The sequence below is a fragment of the Corapipo altera genome, unplaced genomic scaffold, assembly GCF_003945725.1.
Source record: "Corapipo altera isolate COAL_440 unplaced genomic scaffold, ASM394572v1 2c, whole genome shotgun sequence".
Classification (NCBI taxonomy): Eukaryota; Metazoa; Chordata; class Aves; order Passeriformes; family Pipridae; genus Corapipo; species Corapipo altera.
The window spans coordinates 4998314-5025673 of NW_020884923.1; the positions used below are offsets into that span (position 1 = coordinate 4998314).

General features: G+C 36.6%; 1 protein-coding gene across 5 annotated transcripts in view; it reads right to left on the reverse strand.

The window, feature by feature from the left end:
* PLD5 (phospholipase D family member 5) overlaps positions 1–27360 on the reverse strand; it is a 171920-nt gene that overhangs the window by 99696 nt on the left and 44864 nt on the right. For 3 of the 5 annotated variants that reach the window (XM_027657223.1, XM_027657225.1, XM_027657226.1), the window contains exon 2: positions 950–1086. In XM_027657223.1, the coding sequence (XP_027513024.1) occupies positions 950–1086 (137 nt within the window). Of the gene's footprint in view, positions 1–942; positions 1087–14242; positions 14350–27360 lie in introns of those variants that run through there. The other 2 variants (XM_027657224.1, XM_027657227.1) reach the window with 2 other exon arrangements.

Below are 27360 nucleotides of genomic sequence, written 5' to 3' on the forward strand. Positions count from 1 at the left end.
AGCAGGGTCACAGATTGCAGGATGCCCAGAGGTCCCCTTCCCACTCCAGCAACTCCCTGATCAGAGTAGAATGGATTTCTGAGAAGTTATTTAAAAATTACTGTTTTTCCACAAAGTGGATCAGAGAGGGTACTTTATATAAAAGCTAAAGTCTTGAAAAAAACCCAAACAGAATACCACTGGGAATGAAACCTACAAATGATCAGCTTTTTGGCAGACAGAAGAGGACTTTGGACAATACCATCTAGGAAAAGCACCGGTCATCACTAATGAACAGATTCATGGAGGAAGCTGACAGTGAAGAGCAGCAAAATGAGATTTACAGTCTGGAAATAAAAGGAAAAAAAAACAAACAAACTAAGCTCCTACTTAAAATTAAAGTTAAAAGACAAAACCATGGCAGGTTTCTGAGGCAAATCTTAATCTAACACTGTCAGAACTCCAGCCTTTCTGATCATATCACTGATCTTTTTCACAGTTTGTAGGCAAGCCAGTATGTCTATTAGGAGAGTGCAACAAAAAGGAACATGGAAAAGCTTCCCCTACATAAATGGGACAGTAGTTTTAGGCCAAAAGTGATCAGTGACCTTTATGGAGAAAGAAAGAAATGCTCTTGATGAAAAGACAGTAAAGAATTGGGAACTATGGGAGTCACCTTAGTACTCAATTACTGAAACTTAATGGGTTTGACCCAGGCTTACAAAATAATTGACCTAACACAAGGGTCTTGCTCAAAACATATCACCAAAAATAACTTCAAAAACTGTGGGGTTTTTTTTCCTCAAACTAACCTCCAAAACCAGAAATTCAAAATGAGAAACCATTTCTTCCTCTGTTACCTACTCTTCCCAATTACACCACAGAACTATTGTAATTACTTCATGCCCTGATACAATACACATACATTCCTGCCCACCCCAAAAGAGAAGTTTGGTTTGTTACCTCTTACCGACAGTTATTTTGACAGTTTTTTTCTGAGAGTCCATCCTCATCTTCTCCCATAATATCCACTGCCGAAAATATCAGTGCAACCAGAATTGCAAAGCAGCATACCAGTGCAAAGATCACAATGCATCTTTGCTGGGACTGAAAGAGATTAAGATTAAAAGAAGTTTTAATGGCATGAGCACATTCGACTCAATGACTTGAGATTCTAAAAGTTTTACATAAGACCTAGAATTCTTTGAAGATTTTACTGCCATAGGTGTCAACATGAAACACACCTCAGAATGAAAACACTCTCAAAATTGTCCTTCAAGTATCACCTTGAGATGTATTTTAAATCCCTCAGACACTGTTAAATAATTCATGTCACAAATAATATTCATAACTTAAACTGCTTTCTGTTTGTACTACAAGGAAAGTATTATGCATTAAAATAATTACTCCTACATTAACTATGTATTTTCTGATTGCACCTCACAAGTAAAGTACACACTTGGGATAGCACTCAGAAGTTTCATTATGTTTGGCTGAAATAAAACATGTCATTGCAAGACAACTGAGGAGCAGTCTTTTTTTTCTTATTGCTACAAAAAGTATCTAACATTGTCCCTATGATTGTCACAGACACTTTGACAAGTCCTTGCCCCACAGTATTAATAATATAAGGAAAACAAATTCACAGATGATAGATGGGATTCAAGGAAACAATGTGAGCCTGTTGCTCAGTATGATAGGTAATGCCCTCCACATCTCAGACTAAATATTAAAACAGCATAGCACTAACTTTCAAAATCTTGCAGTAATATATCAGGGACACTTGGCACAGTTGTAGATAAATGTGAAATCTCCTAAAGACAGTCTTCTGACATGCAATTTACATAGTTGCAAAAACAAAGTATGTTGTATTTTGAAACCAAATGTTCAAAAAAATATATTGTACATTTTTCTACTGAAGTAAATTTGCACAAAACCACACACATATATAAAAATATGTCTAACTCCTGTTGCCATAGTTATTTTCTTAATTTTCATTATTGCCCTGTAATTAAAATGTCACATAAAGAAAACAGCTTCATAAAGGAATTGGAAAGTGAGAAAGTGCATGAGAAAGCAGGAAAAGTATATGGGAAAAGAAGCAATGTTATGCTTGCAGCTGATAATGAACTTCATATTATTTCTTTTGTTCCCGACATTTTGTTTAAGAGATAATAAGTTCCAGAGTAAAAGAACAGTTTCCCATACATAGGCTTCCAAAACTTTCCAGCTAATGCAGATTCTAGAAGAACATGCTTACCCATTTTAGAACAAATCAGATACAAACATTTTATTTCAGTCTGTGAAAATCTAAAATACAGCAAACAACTTCTTCAGACAAACTGGAGAAAAACCTGCCTGAAATTTAGTGACAAACGTATCCTTTTCTTTAACAGTAACACCAAATATGCTGTAGAAATTATACGCATATTTTAAATACAATACATATTAGACACTTTTATACATTTCAAATACACATTTAAATCTGTATTTCTAATATATTAACTAAAATCTTACAAGAATGCAGCATAAGAAAACATTCTTCAACTATAAACATCCTTTCTTCTGAAATATATAAAATTTGGAACCTTTTTTCTGCTGCTAGGTAGAATCATGGCAACATATGAAAATAATTAGAAATTACTGCATCTGGGTGTCCAGAACTAAGGCTGCAGTCAGACACAAAATAGAACTTAAGAGAAAAATGTTAAACATTGTCTCATTGCCTCATACTACTGGCAAAAAAAACCAACAAGTGCCAAAGAAAAAGAGGTATTTGGATATGAGACACTGCTTTATGCCATTTCTTTGTCAGGATGTTTCACATTCCTGTTAAGACAACCATTGCCTCATGCAGTTTTTTACAGTCCTGCAAGTGCATTCGCAGAAACTCTTTGATGCATCTTCCTCCATGCACCATGGCAGCAAGATAGCAAAGCTACTCCCATAGCCAGCAAGCCAAAAAGAGTTTGGGCTCATTCTCCAGCCTCTAAGAGCAGGGGATGTGACCCAGTATGGCTTGCAACAATAAGGTTCTTCTTCCCCAAATAAGGATAACTGCACTCATTCTACTCAATGAGACTGGTTCCGAGTCCGTACTTTGGGTGAATTCATAGCACAATCATCCCAGCTACCACACAGTATGAATGACTTCATGCCTTTGTTCCAGGGAATAACTCCCATCTTATTGCGTCGCCATGCAAACAGCAGAACAACTACAGAGATTGGCACAGCCACTGGACCAGAAGAGACCACATTAGCCTTGAAGGCTGGGCCAGCACACGTGGAGACAGCAAGACATGCTTCACTACTAGGTGGCCACAGTACCTCTATAACACCTGTCATAAGTCATAAAACAGCTCTAGAAACCTTTTAACCTGCCTGAAGCCCAAAATCCATATAAATATCTACAGTGTACCAAAAATTATATGGTATCACAGGAAGGTGGGGGACACACATAGGGACACATAGCTGCAACAGATTCCTCAAATTCAATACCAGAAAATTTTATGGTAGCAATTACTAGATGGTCACATTAAAGGAATATGGAAAAGGGAGGCCAAAACAATTCTGAATGGATCTTCCTAATCTAGCATTAATTCCCATTCAACATAATTTTGAGGAACAAATTCAAGGTTTCTAGACTTGTGTCTTCTTGTTGTAGTTGAAAATTGTATAAAGTTTAATTCCCGGTTCTTTCAGTTCTGCATGTATACAGCTTGTCAAGCTCTGCACTTTCACTGACTGTTGCTTACTGGAAGCAGCAAAAAGTTAGTACCACTAGTAAGACCACTGCTATTCTACCGGCACTAACGACAGAACCACACAAATGTATTTTACTGTTCTTATTTTCACAGACTCTTTATATTATGCATTTGTCTTTGAAAACTATAATGAATTAATTATTTCACTTTTTCTTAAGTACCAGCTTAACGGTATGGTTACAAATAACATAGGGAACCTTTTAAATCCACACAGGAAAAAACCCTGTGCCAACAGTAGTTTTTCTTTGAACTAAGGATAGCAAAAAAAATATTGAATAAAGTAAAGCAACAATTTGAAGTTTGTGATTCTCCTAACTCTATGTTTTCAGCCACAAGTCTGAAGGGTCAGGTAAGACCATTTAAAAAAAATTTATACACATAGTAAGGAGGATTTTGAAGAGTTTTATCATTCATCTTGAAATTACTTCTGCTGAGTGGTGTTTTTTTGATTGCTTTTAAATCTATGTACTACATGAGAAATTAATATTTGGAAATTGCTTAGATTAAAATTGAAATTTTTATTAGAAAAGAAAGAATAAAAAATAACTATTTGCACCAAACAAGTGTTCTGAGCCTCTCTTTTGACAATGGTAATAAATCTTTATTTTCATGCACTTTGCCACAGTGCTGGCAATTTTAAAATAAGCTTTCTCTAATTAAAACAGATTATAACAGACTGTATAATTGTTCCCTTATACCATCTATGGATGCCCGCGTGTATGTATGTGCAAGTAATACCAGGCTTCGTGAAAGAATGCAAAATAAAAGAGCTCACACCATTGACAGACTAGAAGGAATCTGTTAGATTGCTCTCCAGATTCCTGCGTCCAGGGGCTTGGGCAGACTGTTTGCTTGATGCTATGCTGTTGCATATCCCCTTGGCAACTGGGATCCCTCTCAGCTTATCAGACCTATCCTGTTTCCTTCAGTAAATGCCTAAACTCCTCAGTGTTCAAATTTGCAGTCTTCAACACTTAATTATGGAATACAGGGTTGTGAGGAATCTATAGAACTCATGCGACCCATCTATCCATACATATGGTTAGTTTGTACAAATGTTAGTTCTAACAGATATTTGTTTGACCTGTCCCTGAAAATCTCCAGTTGAAAGAGATCCTAGAGTCTCTTCAGGCAACTCCATCCCACATCTGAGCACCATATCGATGTCTAACATAAGTCTCTTACACTGTAACATTTCTTTTTTTTTTCCTTCCCATACTTACTGAAAACAGCAAACAGAGCATTGCACTCTCTCTTTCACATATTTAAAGCCTGCTACAGATGCTAAGAAGTCTATGCCCAAAGCACCTACTAGCTTTAATGTACCGATGTGCAAGCCCAGAAATTCTGTTGCGTGACAGAAAGATTTGTTCATAGTTTATGGAAGACTGGGAAAGAAACTTCTGCAGTAAGGATTATCAAAAATACCGGAAGCAAAATGTGTCTCTTTCACCTGACTCATCTAGCTTAAACAATATTTACGTTAAAACAAATCCACCAAAACGCTGCACTTACTAAAACAAAGCATGGGGATTTTTAGTGCTGCTATGCCTCTAGGCAGAGAGTGAGAAAAAGAGCAAAAGCTGCACAATAGGTATGCAGTACAGTACTATTCAGACTAAAGTTTAATCTGAGAAGGACCCTAACTGTTTATTATTAAGAGAAAGGATAGTCTGTGTCAATTAAGGTTGCATTAGAGCCTGTGACATCCAAGCAGAATTGAAAAGCAGATACCCAAAGCAGAGCAAGAAAAAGCTCTCCAGCTTTACTGCACTCCCATTGCTCAAAAGCTGTTAAACTGCCTCAATGGCCTTTAAAGCTTTCAGTTTCTTCACAAACAATAGGTATTTCTGCGACACACTACATTTAATCAGAAATTTATTCTTCCTCCATTACAGTACAAAAATATCCTTCTCTCCTTGAAACAGAAACCATGAAATTGCAATGCTGCATCTTCTGAAAAACCGACCACATAACAACAAAACATGTCATGGCTTTGAACTAGTGCTTCATTTTTATACCTATTTAAAGACTAAAGAAGGTAACACTTATGCACCACACTAATACAGAGTTTATATCTGCTTATCAGAACCAACGAGGCTCTAAAAGGCAGGTTTTCACATCTTCTGTCATATCAGTAGTCTGCTCTTTCCTGCAATGTGTCTGAACACAAGTGTGAGAACAACAGCGTTCATCTGCATGCTACAATACACCAGCCAAAGATAGCAAGGAACTGGACTTCAAGAATTTAGCAATCATTCTTTTGTGTTTATTAGAGAAAAATGTTACTATAAAGACTGTTTTCCATTAATTTGGAATCCATGTACACTAATAATCTTCATTGCAGCCTTGAACCTCCCAGTTAGTATGATTAATGCCGATCAACACTTTAAATCCTATTAAAAATAAAAGAAAGGAATTGATCCAAGAGTGCTAAGGTGACTTAAATATTTTTCAAATTGGCTGGACCTAGTGAGCTTCATCCTTGGATACTTAAGGCACTGGCTGAGACTAACAGAAACTAACCTTTAGCAATGACCTCTGACAAATCATGAGCATAAGTGAAGTATCAGAAGACTGGAAAAAGCAAACATATTACCCATATTAAAAAAAAAAAGTTAGAAAGAGTAGAATTTGGCAAACAATAAACTAGTTATTTTAACTTCAGTCTCTAGAAAATACTTGAACAAGTAATGAAGCTATTATATGTAGACACCTAGAAGGTAAGAAGTTTTGTCAAGAAAAAGACACACCAATCAATTTTGATTTCTATCTTTCCTAGTCACGAGCCCTATTATCCTTCTGGAGAAGTTGAAAATAATATATACTCACATCTTTAATGAAAACTTTCTTACAAACCACAGAAGTTATGTCCAGATTATTACAGGAGAGGTGTAAAGCTGGTTGAAATATCATGGTCAATGAAAAAATGGAAGAACATTTTAGAAAAGATTCGGAGGATTCTGTTGTGTATCTGTTTTTGTTCATGTCTTCATTATCAATCTAAATTATGAACTAGAAATGAAATGTGCTTATTAAGTTTTCAATCAAAACCAAAGCAGTGCGAATTGAAAGCATGCTGAAAGACTAGATTAAAGACACTTTAGGGAGTATGTTGACAAAAATAGGTTAAATCTCAATAAAGGAAGAGAAAAGAGTTATGAGTAGGTAGGAGCAATCAGTTGCACAGATACAGGAACTGAGAAACCACCAGGAAAAAGAATAATCAAAATTACTAACAGGCTGGAGCAAAATACTCTAGGAAGACAGAGCAAAAAAGGGTAGGAGTCCATGGTTTGGAGAGGAGAAGAAATATGACCAAGGGGTACAGCATTATCACATGAACATCAGGTACAGTGAAGGCAAAATTATCCACCAAGTACCACAATACCAGAAATAGGGGATGTTTACTGAAGCTTCTAGGAGTTAAGCTTCAAAAAGATAAAGTACTTTTTTATGAAGCAGAGGCTGTGAAAGCAAACAGGAGCAGCAAGTTCAAAAAGAGATTAGACAAAGCCTTCAAAAATATGTCCACAGCAGATGCTAGAGAAAACAGGCTGGGATGTGCCCTCTAACAGAGATGCTTGGGGGGACTTGCTGTTGTCACTGGTAGACACACAGTACAGGACCAGATATGCCAAGGGTATGAGCTGTAGAATATATTTTCTATATTCTTAAATAGTTTCATTTTTCTGCAGAAGGAACCAAGAGTTATAGCAGAGAACAATCTGATCATGTCACATCGTGTCATGTTGACTTAGACCTCTACAACTAGCTATAATGCCTGAACTGAATACAAGGCAAAGTGAATCCTTTGCCTCTACTTCAAGTTGCCATATTTTGTTCACCTTTCAAGACTGCGTGCAGACAGTTTAGAGGAAAATCCATGGTAGTGACCCAGAAAAATAAGAGAATCATCAGTTAATTTTCCAAACAACATTCTTTAATGTGTTTTCCAAGGAAACAAGAAGACACAGTTTGACCAGCAGTCCCTGTCTGCCCAGTTTCTTTCAAATCTGTATTTGAATGAAAGATTTATAGAAATATAATTATCTCAGACAAGAGATAATTATAAACAAGAGTTTTACACAGTAGACTTGGTCGAGACAGACACAAATAAGTGCCTCTGCTGAGGAAAAGATGGTCCAAAGTTTTGTCTTTAACCACACAGAAAGCTCAGCAGGATGCAGCCTTACAGAGATGGGTGGGAGGAACGACTGCCACAGTGGTATAGAGAGGGGTTGTGGCCCTGAGCACACACTTGCAACAAAGAACCTGCATTGGCTTCACTGCTCACTGAACAAACATTTGATCCAACAGGTCTGGCACTTAACTGATGGATAGCCAGATGACTATAAAGAGAAAACCAATAAACTCCTTTGGAAGAAACCCAAGGCTTTAGGGGTTGCTTATTTGGACCTCTTCCACACAAAGTGCTATATTACAAAAAGCTATTAACATTCACAATATGAGGTCTATAAGAAAGAAGGGTTTGCAGCACATCATCAACCAACCTCTGATGCAATTTTTTGACTAGAACTGGCATACAAGAGGGGGTGAAAAGCCTGAATACATTTAAGTGTTCACGTGCCACTTTCTCAAAATTGGGCCCTGACTTCTCATCGTGACTCAGTCTTCAGCATAATGTAAGACAGTATTATAGTTTGGCAATGTCAAAAAAAGGCCATTGTCTACCCTAAAAATAACAGTCTACTCAAATCCAGTGTCTCCTGCAAAGAGAAAAAGAAAAGGAAAAAGTATTGAATTGGCCTGAACAGTCAATTCAAAATACTATTAACACTTCATTAGCAAAAACTGCAATTAGGATTTCTATATCCCAATATCTCTTTACATGTCTTCAAACCTGGACCCTCTGAGTAAGTAGTCTTAGCACAGCTAGCATTATAGCCATTACTTCACCAGGAATTTTGCAATTAAAAATTGCAGGGCTAGAAAAAACATTTCTTTTTGGATTAGCACTTCACCACATAATAAAAAAAAAAGTACCTTTAGACAAACAAAACCTAACAAAAAAAATCCAGATAAAACTGTGTTACTAACAGGTATACACATATAGTACTTCATTTTATATATTACATCTTTTATGTACAGATAAGAGACCTTCTATATACAACTTTAGTTCACAAATATAATTAAAAACTGAATTCAGTCCTCTTCACAAATCAGGTGAAACACAGCAACTGAGCAAATAGATGTTTGAAGGTCTATTATTTTCCATCAAGAACTGGATCCCATAAGGCAGCATTTTGAGAAAGAATGAAATTAATAAATACATCAAGATGCAAGCTGTTAATATACTGCAGAACAGTCCATTTAAAATCAATTATAATCATTGGAGGACAGCTGGTTGAGGGGATATAGCAGGTGATAAGAAGACTGGTCTATGGTCTGAAACTCCAATTTCTAGCAGAAAATGATCTTTCAGATTTTACACCCTTTATGTATCACTCTGGAATCTATAGCACAGCAGGAAAGGAGTGAGAAAGCTCCAAATTGTAGCCCAATTCTCTCGACACCTAGTTTAATTTTGTTGTTGAGAGTCTCAACTCCTAATGGAAACTGGACTGAAATATCAGAATCTCTACAAATCAGATCTTCCATGAACACAAAAAAAGGATTTGCAGTAACTTGCCATATTGCATCTGTCTCTAGTGAGCAATTCTCTTGTTTTCAAAATCAACAGGAAAAAAAAATAGCCTACGGTACTATTATATTTTCCATACTTTGTTTCCATTCATCAAAATCATATTTTTCTACTAACTCTGACACTGGAATTTCTTAAACCTCTTCTGGAATGAACTGTTCATTTTGCATGTTCAACTTTTAATCTAAAGATTATTTATGTTTATATTAAAGTGAAATGGAATATTTTAAATTAAAAAGAAGGGGGAAATTATATTTTTCTCTGTATTTGCTGGTTAAACATGCTCAAAACCTTTACTCTTAGACACTTCAGTCTCATTTTAAACATCTCACCAAGAAAGGAAGGACGTTCCATGTTTGAAGTACTTGAAGTCATGCATTTAGTTCATCTATTTCTGTTTGATTTTCATTTGGTAACCTTTGAACACAAAAACAAGCTGGAGCACTCGAGTGTCCATTGGTTACAATGACTCCACGATGATTTCATCTCACTCCACTGGATCAGTCTAACACAGGTTGCTCTGGTAGCATAATTCTGCACCAAAATAGGCAGGACTGCAGTAACTGACAGCTTTAGCTCTTAGGTAAGGCTCCTAAAGGAGTAATATATAACAGCTATAAATGTTCTCAATTTTAACAATGACCCTGCCATGCTATCAAGGCATATTCCAGCCTAAAGACAATCTGTTTAGATGGTAACATTCAGGACACTTTAACAGTCTGAATCCAGGACAGGAAGCATTTGCAGACAGACGACAGGACAGGATGTGCTCTGGCAAACTATGATATTTAGTGTAACAACATCAAAGAGTTTGAGACTCCCTGACAAAAGGAGATCAGCAAAACGTTAGACAGCTATTTTGTGTGCATACAATAAATAAATGTTTATGGCAAAGGACCTTTTATAAGAAAATACAGTAAGTCTAACAATATCAGTGAAAGCATGTCCCTGACAGATCATTCCATATCACTGAGGCATTCAAAAAGCACCAAAACACATTTGTGGGTCTTACCAATCTGTGCCACATTTACTGAAATCAGTGAGCATTTGGAACACAGATTCTAGTTCTAGGACAGTCATTAATTTTTATTTTTTGTGTGTGTCTGTATATATATATTCTTAAACATGTATATTTATACACAAAAACAGATACCTCATATATATATAAAAATGACTTTTAACAGCCTAATAATGACTTAACAGCTAACATAAATCTGTTTCTAAATCACAAGGAAAAATTAGTAGTATGCAGTGTGAAGTAGAAGTGTGAAGGCAGACCAGACCACATACAGATGAATGCACCACAATTATACCACAATTACATTACATTACAATATTCTAATTACAAGTGGCTCTGCCTGTCATGTTTAAAAGTAACCATAATTTATTTTGGTATGTTAGTAATTGTAGAAAAAAATTCTAGTGACATAGTTAAGTAATCTAAAACTTGCTGACAGTACAGCTTCAACTATAAAAATCACATTTCTTTCAAGAAAGTGTTTTATATAATAGTGTTGCTAATACGGCTTTAAGAGAAATTAAATGAAACTTTAATGAAGAATTTTTTTACACAGTGTTTGCATATGTCATTTTTGGCACATTAAATGATCATATGTACAGTCAGTTCAAGCTTCTTACACACAGCTTTTGTTGTTATAAGACTCTTTCAAAATGAGACAAGACCAAAAAAAAAAAAAGACTAAAAATAATAATTGTGGCACTGGCACATAAACACCATCAGAAAGGCTGCTAGACACAAATTTGAGCTTACGTGTAGTTCTGTAGCATGTCAAATTCATCACTCTACCTGGAGCATGTCTCTTCTTTTCCAAATAATTAAGACAAAATACATTACCTTTAAATTTTTTTTAATGAGATTTAAGCATTTCATCCTGTAATTGGAACAGGCTAACAGGGCTTCTACCATCAATTACAGCAACATCACATTAAGCTTCAATAAAGCAATAATTCTACAAAGGCAAGTGGTCCTACTGAACCTAGAGGTACTAACTAATTTTGTTAGATGAATCACAAATTGCCACTTTCATAAAGTGTAAAAAGCAAATTAAGAATACTTCAAATTAATTTAAAAAAAAAAAGTTTGCTTTCACTCATTCTGATGAGATACACTTAAAGAAAAAGTTTTATTAACTCTATTACAAACTGATGCAAGTTCAGGAAATGAAATTATCTCATATGGGAACCATTTATTTTTAGCTCATTCTGAATTTCAAACTGCACTGCAAGCGTATGTTGAAATAATAGATTTGCCATTCGGCCAAGCAAGTTAATTCCATTGTCACAGAGAGCACAACCAATGTGACATTCACAATAGGAATTATATTCTACTGTAAAGAGAGATAAAGAAAAATACAGGCTTATGATCTGCAGCTAATCAGAGATATAAAGGTAAACTAGTTAATTATAGTGATTAAGTGTATCTGATCTATGCTTTCTTTCTTATGACAGACTTGAGAGGTAATTTAGGTACGTGTGGTTTTTATCCTACAGAACTCTGTATTTGAACTAAATGACAGTATTCATAACTTTTAAGTAATCCTACTTGATTGACAGACAATTCCTTTACTGGTTGAAAAATATGTAATATTATGAGTAATGATGGGACTGCTGTATTGACTTCAGCTTCAAGGAAGTGATTTCCACTGTCATTTTTGGAAATAGAAACAAAGAATTTGGTCTAGATCAATCATTCCCTGCCCACTGCTTTGAAGAAATTCTCTACATCAAGATACCTGAATTTCTGCAGAAATCTTCCTCCTTTGTTCCAAATGACAGTTTTCACAGTGAACAGAAGACTGAAGATTAGGATGTCATCGACAAGAGCATCATCTCCTACTCTGCATGCAAAGCTTCAACATGAAGTCAGGCTGGAAATACCTACTTTCACATGCATCATGCAAAAGCAGCTGACTATCCTTGGAGGGGGCCCCAGGGGCTCTGCCTTTTCTCTGACCAAGAGAGACATTCCAGTTCTTCTGTGTTTTGTTTTGTGCGTGAGGTTTGTCTTTTTTCCTAAATGAAAGCACTTCCTAACAAATGAGGAATGATTCAGGTAAGAAAAAAACAATTTCTCAAAGTTTTCAATGACTGGAATGTCTGGTGGTAGATCAGACTGTTAATAAGTCTTATTGATTCAAAAATATTTGGTCAGAAAGACTGTCCCTGAATCACAGCAAAGGAACAAAGATTTGAATGTTTACAATGAGAATAAATTTATAAGCACACACAAACATATAACAAGCAAACAGACAAAAAAAAAGCACCAAGAGAAGTATAAACAAGAAACAAACAGCAACAAGCCTTTAGGACCTCCATTTCCTATTGCCCTCCACCATAATCTCTTTCTGTATGAGACCTGTTACAGTGTTCTCAGTATTCCTTATTGTTGTAGAAGTATTTTTCTTTACTGTTAGTAGAGTTGACACACACCATTTATGCAGAGGAGATAAAGAGAGGAGAAACAAGTAAACTGGGCATAGTAAATTGTTCCTGGATGTCCTCTTTTTATACTGTTCCAACTATAGTAATCCTTTTCTCCTTCCCTGCTTCACCAAACAGCAAAAAATAATTCATAACTATTGTGGTCTCACTCCAAATAACAAGTCCCCACTCTATCCTGCCATGGTACATGTTTCTGTCTTCATACAGTGCAGAGAAAAGTTGCACAAGGACACCAGGTTTCAAAACCAGCAGAAGGTAACAGATATCTTAAGGGGAGGACAAACAATTAGCACCAGTGGGATCTTATTTTGAAGGAGTAAAGAGATTATTTTTCTAGAGAGTGCTGCAATCAGGTTCCTACACCAGCAGAGTGAAAACTACTCTACTCTAATTAACTTTTCACCTCTCACTGGAATTACCAGATAGCTCTTCTACCAGTAGCAATGCTCCCTGCTGTTAGCTCTTCCTATGCTGCCTTATCTCCATATTAAAAAGGTCAGACTCCTTCTGGTATGTCAAGATATGAAAGTGTTCTGATTTACAGCCTTTTGTCAGGTTTTGTTTCTCTGCCTTGTTTTTCTCATTTACCTTTGTGGAAAAGGCTTTGTCCCGCTCTTTTCTCTCAGTTTAATACATTATCGTAGTATTCTACTGAACTGGGCTCATTGCCTATTGGTCTATTGTGTAGTCAAAATATTTATTTTAGTTTTCTTACTGTGCTTATAGGAAAAGTAAAAGAGTTTTTAAAAATAATTTCCACAACATGATGTATAAGGACAATCTATCAACATTGTAAGAGACTGAACAGATATAAAAAATGTTAGCTTGGCTTCCTGTATTTTCTGTTTTGTCCTTAAATGGTTTTCACATCCAAGTAATTGAAAAACCAGATAAAACAAAGCCCAGCTATGTATAGGTGCCAGAGAATCTGTTGTTTGCCTTAACCCATCATCAAATATCATGACACCTGACTTGAAAATGTCTTGAAGACCTCCCCCTTTATACTACAGAATGTTTAATTCAACCAATGAATTTAGAAGTTGTTGAGAAGGAAAGAGATGCACATGAACATAGAAAGACTTGACCACAAAAGTCTCAGTTCAATAGGAAAATCCTATTTAATCCTAAAGATTAAATATGATATCCAACATATATGACTGGTTAAAAATAAATTAAATAAAATATTCATACAGAAACATGGTTGTTTCCATGAAAACCAACAACAGTTCCGGCCTAGCTATCTGTCTAGTTTTATTATTGTTTTAAATTAGGCAATCACTACTGATTTTTTAAATCATTGGCAATTTGGAATTTCAATCATTCTGTAAAATAAATCATGGAATGAAGGTACAGTGACATTCTGGCTTCTTACTCTCAGTTCTGTAGCAGAGAATCCTAAAAAAGTAAAAAGAATGAGAGAGACGAAGACGAACATTAAAGATGAACATAGCCACACAACAATTTGACATGGTGGAGGCACACATCCCTCACGGATGTTTCAATGTTCCTGAAAGGAAAGGAGCTGTATTGCACCTTGCCAATAGAGATGATGTAACAGAGAAAGTTCCAGGAAAGAATAACTGCATGCTAAAGAGTGCCACTAAACATTATCACTTTTCATCCTACTGTGAAGTCCAGTATTTTTCTGGTGCTGGAGGGTTTTTTCCTCCCTTTCTTTTTTTGACAACAAAGTACTTTGGGAATACTTTCTTAGGAGGAAAAGAAACCAAACTACTCAGAATAAAAACCTCTGATGGCAGGCTCTCAGCTGAGGAAAATTGTTATGGGCACAAGTTTGTGCTCACAGTACCTTACAAGCCCTTTCTAAACTGCAGAAACAAAGTGCAGCTTAAGTTTTCAGTAAAATAGCAAGGCCCTAACACAGCAAAGCATCTAGAGAAAAGTAGAGAGATTTATCTGAGAAATTTCAGACTCAGGGTGATAATCTCAACCTCAGTCTAGAAGTAGCAACACTAAAAAAAGGCAGCCATTTTGTTAAGCTCTATAAGATTTACACAGATATCTGCATTTATTTTGCCACACTGTCAGAAATGTTAGTAGAATAATTTCCAAGGGGTCTCAAAATATGGAATTTTCTTCATTTCTCAGAAAGCAGCTAAATTCTAACTAATTTGCTAGCATTTTGGAAGTAATTTGAGATATGCAGATCTTACACTGTCATAGTAATTTGCTTTTTAAGTTTTCTCCTGAAAGCAGTAGCTGTGAATCACATGCACATTGCACTTTGCAAATAAGCTTAGTCCTAATAATTTTTGCATGTGTTGCTTAAGGCTTAAATATATTTCACATGAATAAAAACCAATACAGTGTTTGTTGTGTATTCTGATAAACTGGTCTATGAAATTCAAGTAAAACTAGGTACAAGCTTTCTGAATATATAATATTTTAACAAGTATCATTTTAAGCAATGCACGTGGATATTCTACTACTCACAAATAACAAACTCATATAACACTACATGTGTCCCTGTACATACTTCTTGAGACAACAGTGGTTCTCACAATTCTCAATACGTAGATTCCCTCTGTATAGAAAATGTAAGTCAACAGGTTTGCTTTTCTTACTTTCATTGCTATTTATAAAGAAAATTAATAAAAAGTCCAGTGGCATATATACCCTAGGTATGTACTTCTTCCACAGCACATTCAAAACAAACTATTCTTATATTTTCTGAGATAATATACAACAGAAAGCTTATCACACTTGTTACTATCCAGTAAGGAGTTACTGGAAAGAGGATTTCTCTGAAACACTATCCTTATCCACTAAATAGCCACCATGCTTGCTAGCACACTCTCAATGCAGATTTTAGTCATAGCATGAGCCGTGATCTATGACATTTCTCATGTTCCCCATTTTTATACTGATGGAATACTTCCCATCCGCTCCTTATTTTCTGCTACCCACCTTTCTTTTGTATTGAATTTGCTATGGGCTTTGAAAAAGCCACCATATATAATAACAATTTTGCCACTATTTTTAAAAGGAACAAGGCTCAACTTAATCTTAAAAAAGAATATTGTTGAGTTTATATTGCAAAAGGAAAAAATCCACTTTTAATAAAAATGCGCTAAATTTCTTTCAAATCATAAAACTGTAGCCTTTCTTTTTCTGAGTGCATGAAAATGCAGACTATAATCACCTAAAAGTCTCTCCTTCAGAACAACCTTTTCAGGGACAATATGCACTTCATTGTTTAAAACCTTTGCCTTTTCTTCCGTTCATTCTGTATGTCTATGAAAACTCCAGCCCCCTATGGAACTAAAGGCATAATTAGATGTGTCCAAGCCAAAACTCATCCATGTCACTGAGCTCAAATTCAGATTTTGCCTAGGAGATAAAACTGTGGCTATAATCTACCAGATTAATTTGGTCAAGTTCACAATGTACAGCCAGGTAGCCCACTCATAGCTCAAGCACTTCTGTTTAACATGGTTCTCTGCTAGACAAACCTCTTGATCTCATTTTGAGATTGCACTAAATGTATAAAGAAATAGTATTAGATATGGCGTAAAGTCATTGGTTTGATTTATATTTTGAATACAAAAATCTTGATCAAAATTTAATAGATGCTTCAAAGCATCTGGCACCTCATTAAATATTTACATATTCCCCTAATACATACTACCTTATGACATATTACCAAGAATAGATGGCAGTTTGATTTTCCTTGTTGCTAAGACTTTTTTATAGATTTGTACCTTTCCTTGTCCCTTTATTCTGTGCGTTCTTTAGAGACCTTTCCACAACATGCAACAGTTCTGGATTTTGTCCCTCTTACAAATTTTGCTCCTCTAGGGGACACACCAAATGGAAAGACATATCCCTGAGTCTGCTAGGGCTGCAAGGCTCAATTTCTTTCTAAATATTAGCTTTGTACTCAGCTGCTGAGCTCTTTACTGAGAAAAAATGAACAAACTGAACAATGAAGCCTTACAGCAACTTCTTTCTCTGTTTGTAGCTGTGTCCTACTATGATATACACACCAGTATAATAATCTTATAAAGTTCACTTACATTATTCAAAATTTACACTAACATAAACATTAACAGAACTTGGACCTTGTTCTTCTTAGTTCCTTCACAGCTGACAACTTCTACAAAGGTTTTTAGTAAAGACGAAAATGTTTAAATACATGTCATTCTGATATATCTGTTTCTTGCATGGCTTTCAGCTTAGTTCTTACATTAGAAAAACAATGGGTATACTGGAAACTAAGTTTGCTATCTCAACTACATACTAATAATAAACTGAGATGCTTTTCAAAAAGTTATTATAAAGCTTAGTAGTTTTACTTGAGAAGCATATAAACTATTTTATTAAACATGAGGGGAAAAAAATATTAGTTTCCATCAAAGCCACAATAGTTCAAACTAAAGGAAATTACCTAGCAATTTATAAATTCAATAAATATGCTCATGCTTATCTAGAGATCCCTCCAAGGACATTGCATCTATCTGCTATATCTGCAGAAATTACTAATTCCCTTTTTGATGTTGTGTAGCAGTGCAAATTGCTTTGTAAATGGCAACCCTGGCAATTTGTCTCTTTACTGTGTAAGAATGGGCTCAGAGACTGTGAATGATTATGTGACAAAAAGAAAGCATCTCAAGTTTTTTGGCTTGATGTAAGAATTTTCCAATGCTCTGTTCTCTGCAAGACAATCACAACTCTTCTTGTAGAAAGCTGAAAGAAAGTACCCAGGTAAAAAACTTCTTGTCTGAAATGAAGACCCACACATTTGAGAGAGAGAAGAAACTATCTGAAGGTTAAAGAAAAAAAAAAACTGTTTGAAAAAATTTTCAGTAATCTTCTACTTGCTTTACCTTAGTTAAGCACAGGGCAGAACACAGCATGTGGTCTAACAGTTGTTTAATATGTGGTAATTAATGGTTTGGACTGCACCCCATTTAAAAAGCAAGCCCTGTCTCCTCTCCAGCCTCTGTGCTGGGCTGCCATAAAGCTAGCAGAGTTACTTCAAGAAGGGTACCTATTGCACAGACAAACTAGGCCACTCCGCTGTGGTAAGACAGAGGAAGGGAATAGCCCTGTCAAGAGTTGGAGTGTCTACAGGGCAACACCAAAAAGCCATCAAAATTAATTAATTCTCACTAGGATGATAGCATTCCAAAGAGAGCTTAGGATAATGAGGTTGCAGAAGTTGTTTAAGGCCACCCTTCTGAATGCCAATTTTATTGCACAAGGTGATTAAAAATGAGATGGCAGATAGTGGGCTGTCTTATAACAGCCAGTGCTGCCAAGAAAAAAAAATGAAAATTTTTTATTATTATTTATCTCTCCAAGGTACACACACAACCAGAAAAATCAAGTGGTTCTTTTATCTAATACTAGAGGTTCCAAACTGTACTTTTCTGCCTCTTTGACAGAACAGTGCTCTATGGATTACCATGAGGCAGGTTTACAGGATGAAAGAGGAAAGAAAAGGAAGCCAAAAGTCATAGCTGACTAACTACAGTGATAAGATAGGAATTTAAAGAACTACTTTTAGAAGAGTGAAAAGATGAATATTATAAAAATATTACTGGGATTTTTTGCTGAATTGCACTGAAAATGGTATATTGACTTGCAGGCAAATCTAGTAAAAGACCTAAAGCCTCATGTTTGCATCCCTAAGGGCTTCAGCACTATCAGTAACTATTGTAATTGTGTTCACCCTCCATGGCCTCGATGTTGAAGTACAGAGTATAATGAAGAAAAAAATCCTGTCATGGTGCATCTAATACTCAAAATCCCTTCCATAATGAAGCTATGCTCAAATTCCTTTTATCTATTTTCCCCCCTTTATCATCTAAGTGTGTAGTATACCCAAGGAATAAAACCGCATTTTTTCATATAAAAATCACAGTATATTTTGCTATTTCTTCTGCAATATTATTATCTTTTTACTACCACTCACTGATTCTCCCTCGATTCCAGCAAGTCCCCTGTCTCATCCCTGAAAAGAATAAAGATGCACTGAGACTTTAAAGCATGCCTCAACACCTTCACTCAAAAACCCTGGGAGGCTTCAATATGTTCTACAAAAATCTTTTGACTGCTGTCAGAAGTGTCAGAAAAGAACATCAAAGTCCCCTGAGAATATGGGAGGGTGCCGAAACAGGAGGACTAGCATCTACCGTTTTAGATTGTCTTTATTTTCAGTAAACACCTGGAAACTTTCAAAAGTTTCGTCATGTCCCAATCCATGACCACAGCAAATACCCTAAGGCTCTTATAATGACTTATTCAACCTATGCAAAAACTTATGCAACTGTGACACCTAATTCCAAAATACCAATCCAATATTGAAACACTACACGCTACATATAACATAGTGCACATAAATGCACATCACATTTCTGACTTTATTTGCCTCAAAATTATTTTATACTATCATCATTAATGAGAAAGATGATAGTTTTAGTATGTAACCTTAAGAAAAAAATCAGCTTAGTCTCTGGAGATCAAAGAGGCAAGCTGAATTACTAGAAAGGGAACAGAATACCAAAGAAAATTTCTTCACATTTTGAATTTTTTTACATTTGTGGACTCACAACCTGAAAGTCACATTAACTCCCAGTTCACTCATTTCAAAAATCACAAAACAACTGGAAGAGGTATAGAAAAGGTAAAAAGGACAACCAAAGTCTAGAATGCTTCTATATAAAGAAAGATTAAATAAACTGGTAGTCTTCAGCTTGGAAAAAGACACAGCTAACGGAGGAATGTGACAGAACTATAAATTCAAAGGCAGCATGGAAAAGATGACTATGAAACAGTTATTCACTGTCTCTTCCACTAAAAACATTAGAGGGCATTACTTTAATCATGTTGGCAAGTTCAAAATGAACAAAAAGAAAAGGGTACTCTTCCACTCAATGCACTGTTAAGCTGTAGAACCCCATACATGAGAGATCATAGATGCTAATACCTTGCATAGATTTAAAAATTGATATCTTTGTGTTTTCCTCATGTATGGAGAAAAGCCCTGGGAGCTAGTAAAGACAAAAGATGTCAACCCCAGCAACTAGAGATTACAGTCTATATTCTCCCCACTTTGCCAGGCTCCCATCAGAGACAGGACACGGGGCTGGTGGGCTTTTCAGTCTGAACGATACAGCTACTCTCATGGCCCTTGATATGCCTTTCCTGGAGAACAGCTCTGAGTAAACATTCCAAGACTGTATTTCAGAGCAGTACTGTTGTAAGACACGCTGCCTGCTCAGTATTAGTAACCTATAGGTCACCTATAGGACAAAATACAAATACTGAATGTCCACTACTCGTATTTTCTTTTGAGTTCAACAGCTTCAAACAACAGGCCCTGTGGGCATTCACAGGCCTTATAGGTGCCAGCCAGACCCCCTGGCTGCCCCTGCCAGCCTACGGTTCAGGAGCACATGTCAGCTACCAGGGATGTCAGTCCCTGCCCCAGCGGTGCCCCAGCAGGGCTGAGCTCCAGCTCCCTACAGTCCTGCCCTGCCATGGGCCCTGCTGAGCCGGGGCCACCTGCAGCCCAGTGTCTACACCAGGGCTGCCCCCAGCTGCCCTCCTCCCTGAATGGGGTGGTGGGACATGCCCTGCCCACCAGGCCCTTCCCTGACAGCTCCGAAGGGGAGTCCCCACTCCTATCGGACTCTGCTTCCAAGGAGACCCCTGGAGGCACATGGCACCCTGCCCAATGGTGCCCACTGCACAAAGCAGCCTACACCTCCCACAGCAAAGCAAATACATTCCTGGAGAAGGAGAAGAATTTTACTGCAGTCATTGATCCCTCAAAATCTGCACCAAAGGACAATCTCACTGATCACAGTTTTTAGGGAAGAGCCTTGCAGGCACAAAGAGGAGGCTACTGTGTTGCATGTGGGCTGTCACAGGTGACAGTGGGGTCTCAGCTGTTCCCTCTTAGGGACCCAGAGTTCTCACTGCTGAGTGATGGTACATCCTAATGTTTTAAGCAAAGAATGACCATACAATCTGATTCTGTAAGTATTTAACTTAAACACATCAATGAAGTCACACCATTTCTATGCCCTTAAGACTGCAATAAGTGGCAAAAAAATGTTTAGTTGAACTCTCAAGCATTTACTGTAATTTCAGCGTTTGCATTAGGCATTAGTGTGCTAGGCTTCTTAGTGTAAAGTCTCACTGTCAGAGAGTCTTTCTTTGGAATATTTATTCTGAAAAAGTTTTTCAAAGTTACTTTATTGTTGCCCATCACTATGGTGAACATTAACTTCTACTTGTGAGCTTTAACCAGTCACCATTACAAAGGAGATGTATTACTTGAAAAAAATTAAACCTTTAGGCTGATCAGTAAATTTTATTCCTGACATGAGAAGGAAGACTGAGACACTACTTTACATAAAACTGTCAAAACTTAGGGCCATTTGTACTTGAATTTATGACATGTGTTGTTTGGGTTCATTAAAGTTAATGATCTCAATAAAAACAGCAATTGCTACATATAAACAGCACCAACGTAATTCAGAAACCTGGCTCAAATGTTAAAAAATAAAGTGAGTATTAACACTGATGTAACATGAACAACATTCGACTCAATCTATCAAAGAAATAATGCTATCAATCTAAACCCAGCTACTAACGTATCAGTCCCAGCCTTCAGAGGTGCACACTTTATTATTGTACAAGACCTTGGAGCTCCCCAGTTCCACACACTGCCACGTGTTCTGTGCCAAACTCAGCTTCCAGAGAGCAAGTACACTAGATTCATAAAAGCAGCAGATTGATTTTCTCCTTGCTTTTTATCTAAAGAATTCAGGTTATTGAGAAAAAGTAGTGCTTGCCTAGCATAAGAACAGCTCTTATATTTGTGTATTTATGTGATTTCATGTGTAAACCTTTAATATAAACACAAGAAGCAATGCAAATGAGTCTCAAGAACTGCATACACAAAGGTACTGTGTACTTTGGCTATATGGCCTTCTCTTCTTTCCCAAATAATAATGGAAGACAAATTAATTTTGGCAGTACTTCACAGCCACCTGCAAAGTCTCTATTATCTTTATTTTGCCTATAACACATTTTATGAAATCAGTTTTTCCTGATTTTGAAGACTACGATTATAATAAAAGGCAGAGATATTCATCACCACTGGAAAAAAAAAGTAAAAAGGATAGGTTTCAAGCTCCCTTAGTTGGTATAATTACAAAAGACTTGTAAATTACTCAGTAAAGAGGACGAAACATACACTCAATGTCAGTCAGGGAAGCAAGATCCATTGAATTTAATGGAACTGGCACAAAATTCACTATGTTGATATCATTAAAGTGAATGAAAAATATCTGCTAGTCTCACTGGAAACTTGACAAGGCTGTAATTGATCCAGGTTTTTACTAAATAGAATTAGCAATTAATAAACCACATAGGGAAGATAACCGTCATCACCAACTTAGGGCTACATAAAATGTGTTTATCTGTGGTTGACCAACACAGAGGAGAAATAAATAAAAGCAATCCATTGCTGCTGGGCAATTTCTGGCTATTTCTTAAGCCAATTTCAACAAAGTAAAGAAGATTCTAGACTCTTCTGCAATTTGTCAGCACTTTCATGCTCTAAATCTAGTCTCTTTCTTGTTTATTCAGGTTTGAGGGGTGTTTGCAGTGGGTAGACCACCCAGCAGTAAAAATATACAACCTCAATTATTCTGTGAATAATTCAGAGTTTACCTGGCCATAATTCTAGGACCACAGAACCAGCTATGTAAAAAATTAAGCTATTCAAACAGGAAAAAAAATAACATCAAATTTAAAATTAAAAATCAACTGCACCAAGAAAATAAGGATTATTAGATTTCAAAAATGAAAATTTTTTGTGTTATGAAGCAGGATCCCAATTTTAATTTATAAATACATTCTAACATCTTTGGTACAGAACCATATTCTTTATACTTAAAAATGCAAATCCACTACGTAATTCTTTTCTGGATCACTGGTTTCTAGAACTTAAGAACACTTCATAGGCATCAAGACAGCAAAGCACAGTGCTCTCTGACTTCTAAAATACCGAGTCTTCAGGTAAGAATCATATATTCTAATTCAGGCAATGAGTAAGATTTTCTATTTTCTACTATGCACTCTCCCTGCTTCTCTTCATTTAAAGAGTGTACGAGATCAATGCTGATAGCACAGTTACATTAATGCAACATGAATTTCTTAGAGCAACATTAAAAGCAGTAATGAATCTTGAATTTAGATGCTGAAAAGGTTCATTAGTTTAGAGCACCAGTAACGTAAGCATCTTTGTATTATACAGTCTCAGGAAGGAAAACCAGTAGAATTTACAGCTCTTTCTCAGTTTGAAAGTACAATCTGACAGAAAAAGCTAAGAGAAATGATTCTGTCAGTCAAAACAGTATTCAAAAAAGATGAGTACCCTGAGTCACTTTCTTGACCAGAGCAAATTCCTGTGTTTTCTTTTGTGCTCTTGCAGTCTTAACATACTGTCGTTTTCATTTATGCTTAGCAATACTCTTGCCTTTACGAGACAAATCAGAGATTTCTTGCCAAACTGAAGCCTGCAAAACTCTCCTCACAGTAGCCAATCTCTCCCACCCCAAAAATCCAAACGTCATGGTTAGTTTTCACACAAGCAAGTCCCAGAACTAGTTCATGACAAGTGATGACAATGGCTAGAGGGAAAGGATGGGGCTGCATGGTCTGAGGCATGGCAGCAATATGCAGTCTGGACCGGATCGTTTCAGCTGCCTTAGAAGCACAGCTCGAATAGAGGTGTTCTTGACAACTTCCTGGATAACCTCTTGTGCAACTAGAGAAGCAGTACAGAACAACAGTGCTTATTAAGCATTGTAGCTATTTAAGCCAGATGCTTTAATTTGGATAATGTGAATGGTCCTTCTATATTTCCATTTTCAGTTATAAAAGAGCAAAGATTTCTGAAACTAAAAGATGTCATGAATATGTTCTATACTTAGTGCCCCATTATTTTTGTTGAAACATTTGTGAATTTACATTAATCACCAAAGAACAGCAGTATGATTCTGTCAGTGATCTTCCATGATTTTTAGGCTACTAACTAACTGAACCAGGAGGCCCGTGAACCACTTGGAAAGCAAATACACAATCCTTTGTTGAAAAGATTGACTGTCTCATGATTTTTCTAGGAGTGCTATCTGATTTGCAGCCATCACAATTCATGTAATACATCTCTCAGCAAAAGTCATCACCAAGACAAACTGAAATAATGAACTGTGCATACTCTGATCAGCATTTGTAAAGTGAAACACAACAGGCTGTAATTTTAATATTTTAGAGTAAATTCCCATATTTCCCACTTCCACCTTTGATTTGCAAATATCACCCCAGGACTTTCTGCTGAAGGCTTAGCAGAACTCAGAACTCTTTGAAAATCCTTTTGCCTTAGCACTGAACAAGGAAAACTGCTTAGTTCACGAGATCGCCTGTCACCAGTGCTAACTCCAACATAGCAGGATCTTATCTCACCAATAGTTTACAGACTGCATATAGGTTTTCCAAAGCTTGAGTTCATCCATTTTTTAGCTGCCCATTTTCTACGCTGGAAGGAAAATACAGGTAATTTTCCCTGACAATACTTACATATTTTGGTGGCAAAGACCCGATTGTACAAGGACCCTACCTCCTCCTCCAACTCCTCCCTTCTCCACTCCCCCAAGAAAAGTTGTAGCACACTGACAAAAACATCATGAGGAAGTTTGGACTGCCACTGTCTAGGGATCCCATAATCCGTGGGCAGGCAGACTATTTCATTTGCCAGAGCTGTCAAGCCAGCCCTTTCTACAAACACGAGCTTAAGACAAAAGAAAAGAAAAATTATAACAAAATGTTTAAAAAGCTGCGTGCAGAGTGCTGAAGCAAAGGCATAGTAATTAAGTTGTTTCCTGGGTAACCAAGGGCAAAATGATCAAATCTGCCTGCTTAAAATTAGATTCTTAAATCTACATCTAGACACTTAAGAGTTGTGCAACTTCCAGGTATTCTGAGTTGCAGCTCTTTTGATTAACTGCACCTCTAGCAAAGTATGCAAGAGTCAGTCCACAGTTTTGGGAATGTAAGTCAGAAAGATCCTTCCTCTTTTCTAGTTGTGACTTCAGTATAAAGTACAAAAAGGCCTTGCTTTATCAATGTGTCACCACCCACAGTTAGACTCAAGCCAAAGTGACCTTTCAAAAATCTGAACAAGGCAAAGCTCTAGACTTAAGCAGTAAGACTAGAGATGTCTGCCTACCTAAACACAGGTATGAATCCAGTAGTAGTAGTAGAGTACCTAACATGAAAGGACGGCTTAAAAACCAAGTGCCTGATTCATGGCACAAATCCAACAACAATGCTTGGAAAATTGCCTTTCCCATTCCCCTCATTAAGTATCTGCTTTTCTTGAAAGGGGCAACAGGGAAACAACACAGTTGAAGTGGTTAATTCCCTGCATAAATCCACTGAAGTATTCCTCTCTCCACGATGGACTTCCTGTCTTGAAAGCGTCTGTGGTTGTGCTACATGCATTGCCAGTCCTTTTGCCTAGTATCTGTCAATCCTTTTGCCTTCTATCTGTCAGTATTAGCAAGCATGAGATCTCTGCAATGAACTGTGCAGCAATGATTTAAAGAATTGCTTAGAAATTTTATTTACATGAAAAATGAAATGCACACTCTGGCAGATGAGAAATCATGAAAGAGGTTTTGGACTATCTAAATCATTTTTATTTCAAGAATAGATAAGCTCTTGTGCAGTTTTCTAAACCAAGGAATAAGACATCTGGAGACCTCATTGTCATAGCTTAAAACTTATTTTTATACTAGTTTTTCGCATGTTTCTGTGTGTGGGAGGCTGTATGTATGGGAAAGAAAATGGTATTATCTGGCTAATGAGTGATTTCACATTACAAACAAAATCAATTACACATGGTTTTCTCTGGTTTGTACAACAATACCAGCCAGATTCTGGTGTAAATTAATGAAACAATTGGACTCCCACTATGTATACATTTGTCCAAGTGGTTTACAATGTTGTAACAGAAGTAGCATGTGCATGTAGTTCACTAACTAGGATTCAGAAAACAACTTGCTGGGTAAAAAAGGAAGAGGTTCTCTCTGCCGTTCACTCCTTTGATTTATTTATGAGAGACAGAAAATACTCGCTCTAAAAATGAAAAAAAAAAAAGTGACAGGTGGTAAAGAAGCATCTGAATTATGTTTCAACTCTTTAAGGATCTGAGTCATGGGAATTCTCATCTTTCAAAATAATTTGAAATCTTCAGAATGTTATTCTCTGTGGTGTTTCCTAGAAGGTTTTATTCACTAATTTAACCAAGAACAAACAACACTGAATTTTAATTAACTGTCAGGTACATCAGTTTCTATTCCAAACCTCCTCCAGGAAACGACTATTTTAGAATTTAACATAGAAGGGTGTTTATAACACAATAAATAATATCCTTCTCACTGCAGTCTAGTGAGTGGCAGGTCCTAAAGGTAGTAAAAATCTTAAACTAAGCACAGTCTTCTATGTGCTGCATCCATTTCCCTAGAGTACACTGTCCATTCAGAAATTGTGCTTTTGTAATATATATTCTAAAAAAATACATATGCATTTACACAACATAATCTGAGATCAGAGACTCAGCAGAAAACATAAATGTCACTACTAAAAATACAAGACATTCTGCAAGTCTGCCATATTCAGCTACGGATCTCATTTTGACCATTAAAACCAAGAGCACAGACATTTTTTAAGGTGAACAGTTATAGGGGTTTAGGTTTTGAACCTTTTATGACTGACAGAAAATCAGCTTCATTGTTTCGGCCAGAATTTCACTTTGAAATCAATGCTGACTCAATGCACCATCTTTTTCCCCCAGTTGCTAAGATGCAGTCTAGGTCAAAAGTCTTGTTCTGTATTTTGTGCAACACTTAATACCAAAACATAAAACAGAACTGGCAAGGACACTCAACTTCAGTTACTATGAGGTCTCAGTATGGTCTAGGCAGTTGCAATATCCTATCATAATTCTTATTCAGTAGCAAAGTTTACAATCAAGCAAACTAAAAAGAATCTGTCTTTTTAAAACAGAGAGCAGTTGGGTGCCTCCCATTTTTCAGTTAAAATGACATGGATTGAATGGCATTTTGTTTTTTAAATAATAGTAGACTTATTTGATAACTTCAATGAACCTTCCCCAAAGTTAAACTGCTGTGCCAATTACTTTTCACCATATACTTTCCACAGCACTTCTTCAGCCAGAGCTGGAAGCAAAGTGTTACACAGCAAACTCTTAGTGAAGCAAAAGACTCAGCAGCTGTGGGCTCAGGCAGGGTCAGGACAGTGAGCACCAGCCTCGGCCCTGGATATCCCATCACAGCTCCTGGCTGAGGGCCAATGCACAGAGCATCCTCAGGAGACCGGAGCTTCTCCTGCTGAAGGTTTCTTTGGGCAACACGAAGAGCATAGCCC